Source organism: Elephantulus edwardii, unplaced genomic scaffold (genome assembly GCF_000299155.1).
Source record: "Elephantulus edwardii isolate Elephantulus edwardi_28Jun2011 unplaced genomic scaffold, EleEdw1.0 scaffold00145, whole genome shotgun sequence".
In the NCBI taxonomy this organism is placed as follows: domain Eukaryota; kingdom Metazoa; phylum Chordata; class Mammalia; order Macroscelidea; family Macroscelididae; genus Elephantulus; species Elephantulus edwardii.
Window position 1 is genome coordinate 7125642 of NW_006399895.1, and position 3586 is coordinate 7129227.

Sequence of the window (3586 nt, forward strand, 5' to 3'; positions counted from 1 at the left end):
CAGGGTCACCCATTTTGAATAATATTTCATGAGTTCCTTGTTTTTCAATGCAGCGTAGTATTCCATTGTGTGAATATACCACAGTTTCTCTATCCATTCGTCTCTTGATGGGCACTTAGGCTGTTTCCAACTCGTTGCTATTGTGAACAAAGCCACGATGAACATGGGTGTGCATATATCTGCTTGGATGTCAGTTATGGTCTCTTAGGGTATATTCCCAGTAGTGGAATTGCAGGATTAAATGGTATCTTTAATTGCAACTTTTTGAGAAAGCGCCACACCACTTTCCACAGTGTTTGCATCATTTTACACTTCCACCAATAATGTATAAGGGTTCCAGTTTCTCCACAACCTCACCAGCATTTGTTGCTTACTGTTCTGTTAAATTTTGCTATTCTTACTGGAGTGAGATATCTCATGGGTGAGAGATCTCATAGTTATTTTGATTTGCGTCTCTCTTAGAGCTAGGGATTTTGAACATTTCCTCATGTGCTTGTTGGCCATCTGAATGTCTTCTTTGGCGAAGTGTCTGTTCATATCCTATGCCCATTTTTCAATTGGATTATCTACCTTTTCTTGTTGTGGTGCTCATGTATTTTATAAATTCTAGCTATAAGTCCCTTATCTGACATGTCATTACCAAATACTTTTTCCCAGTCTGTGGCTTCCCTTTTTACCCTATTGCAGAAGTTTTTGGATGTGCATATAGAAGGTCCCATTCATCTATTTTATCTTCTCTTGGTTGTAGATTGTTCAGGATACTTGGAAGACTGTTTATGTTGTGGATTAGTACTACTAGATTTCTTCCAAGCTTTTCTTTAATGAAGTTGATAGTCCTTGGTTTTAGTCCTAGGTCCATATCCACCTTGAGTTGGTTTTTTTCTATGGAATGAGGTGTGGGTCTTGCTTGAGTCTTCTGCAGATATTTTTCCAGTTTTGCCAGCACCATTTGTTAAAAAGACTGACATTTTCCCACTTAACTGATTTTAGCTCCTTGTCAAAAATCAGTTGACCATAGGTAGATGGGTTGGTTTCTGGGTTCTCAATTCTATTCCATTGATCTATATGTCTGTCATTGTACCAGTACCATGCTGTCTTAACCACCACGGCAGTGTAGTAGGATTTGAAATCAAGGAGTGAGATGCCTTCTACCTTTTTTCTATTTTTAAGGAGTGCTTTGCTTATTCGGGGCCTCTTTCCATTCCGAATGAAACTGGAGGTTACCTTTTCCATCTCGTTGAAGAATGAGATTGGTATTTGTATTGGGATCGCATTGAACATGTAAATTCCCTTTGGTAGTATTGCCATTTTCACAATATTGAGTCTTCCTATCCATGAGCAAGGGATATTATTCCACTTCTCCAGGTCTTTTTTTGTTTGTTGTAGTAATGTTTTGTAATATTCTTTGAACAAATCCTTTGTGCTTCTGGTTAGATTTACTCCCAAGTATTTAATCTTGTGATTAGCTATGGTGAAGGGTATTGTTTTTCTTAGCTTTAGCTGTATTTTCTTTGTCACTGTAGAGAAAGCCAACTGATTTTTGTATGTTAATCTTGTATCCTGCCACTTTGCTGAATTGGTCAACTATGTCCAATACTTTTCTTGCTGAGTCTTTAGGGTTTTCTAAGTATACTATCATATCATCTGCATAAAGAGATAATTTTACTTCCTCTTTTCCAATTTGGATACCACTTATTTCCCTGTGTTGTCTTATTGCGATCGCTAAGACTTCCAATACAATATTGAGTAGGAGAGGTGATAGTGGGCATCCTTGCTTAGGTCCTATTCTTAAAGGGAATAAGGCATCCCACATTTTATCTTAAATACTTTTACTCATTTAATTTCTGTCAATTTCGAACACATCCATAGCTTACTCTCCAATGGGTTGTTAAGGCTGAAAATTGCATGAGAAGGGATTGTGTTTTTTTCTCCCTCATAGTTGTTCATGGAGAGGCACAGCCTTTGGGTTAGCAGCAGCTTTCTGTGCACTGTGACACTTGGGCTTATTAAAAACCCTTCACACACATGGGGTCACTTTAAGTTGGAATTTGTTTGACCTCAACTGATTTGGCTGTTTGGTTTGAATCTCTTATACCAGGAGGGAGAAAAGAAAATTTTATAAATTCTTATTTTTTAACTTTGTACCTTTTATTGACCAGTTGTTCTAGTGTAATTTTGGTATAATTCCTGAATAACCTTAGAAATTATAAAGAATTTACATATGTACTTGTTTTGTTGCTAATCAAAGTGCTGCATTTATGGCCTTTCGAATCCACAGCTGATCTTTGGAGAAGGCAGTCCCCTTCTCCTTTAATTTACAGCCTTAGAAATCTGATGGAGAATTGCTGTGAGTTGGACTCAACTTGGCAGCAGTACTTTTGTTATGTGTGTGGTTTTGATTGGAGCTTTATTTTATGTTGTGTTTATTTTTTCGTTTTTTAGTTGAGAGTAAGGAAACTTGAACTGATCCTGAAAGTCTTAGCAGTCCCTTACTGACTTCTGGTGTGGATGCAGATTTAGAATTCCTTAAGTTATGAGATACCCTGATAAACTCAGTTCAATATAGTCTGCAGTCTCTGTTAGTTTCCCTTTCAAACCTGAAGCATAAGAATGCAGCTAATACCGTCAGATCTTCTACAGCGAAACTTTGAGGCTTTTAGGAATGTGACTCAGATATAGAGCTCAAGGAAGGTTTTGATTTAGAGGTATAGGAAACTGAGTCTATGTAGAACCTTGTAATTATTAAAAAAAAATTCTCAGTTACAGGTTTTCAAGATTAAATTTTTAAAAATTCCTACTGTATATGGTCCTTTTACCCCCTGCTTTGATTTTTATATGCCAAATATTAATTAAAGCTTTTAGATTTTCATTTATAGTTTGAAAAGTTATTCTTATATTGTAGAATAGTTATGGCTAATAATACTTCTTTTGTTTATTTGATAATTACTTAGGTGTTTAGAATTACATGTAATTTTAATTAAAAAAATTATATACTCTCAAAACTAATAATTTTCAAATTATTAATTCTTTTATCTTTATATTTCATTCAAACAACTGATTTTTAAATAAATATAATTCTTTTTTATAGATATTTTGAACAGAGTTAATCCCAGCTCATATTCAAGGGGAATAAAGAATGGTGCACTCAGTCGAGGTACAGTACTTTTGTACTATTTTAATGTTAAAGTGAAGATTTGATAAAATTGAGTTTAATGGAAATATATTCAGTATGTTGTGTCATTTTAAAATAAAGGTACAACTGTAGCCTTCAAATCCACAAGTCAGCACTACACGAATACAACATCGAATCCAGTGGGTGCCTCATCAGTAAATTTTCGTCCTGAATCTAGATCTTCAGATAGTTCTGCTATTGTTCAGCCTTTGTCTAAACCTGTGAGTATTCATACAGTTACACAGTTGGCGCAGCGATACATTAGATACCATTTATCAGTAACAATAAAAATTTGGAAGTGTTTAGCTGTTAATTCCAGTAGCAGCATAGTTAAGAAAAGAAGATACCTTTTTTTTTTTTGGTTTGTTTTTGTTTTTGAGCTATTGTTCTTTTAATCAGTATATAATGCCCTTC

At 35.0% G+C, this 3586-nt stretch overlaps 1 protein-coding gene across 1 annotated transcript in view; it reads left to right on the plus strand.

Annotated features, from left to right (window-relative positions):
* The window catches only part of LOC102870185 (zinc finger protein 280D-like), a 124209-nt gene that overhangs the window by 33572 nt on the left and 87051 nt on the right, over positions 1-3586 (plus strand). Inside the window, 2 exon segments of the mRNA XM_006894532.1 lie at positions 3089-3154; positions 3254-3394. Of these exon segments, the coding sequence (XP_006894594.1) occupies positions 3089-3154; positions 3254-3394 (207 nt within the window).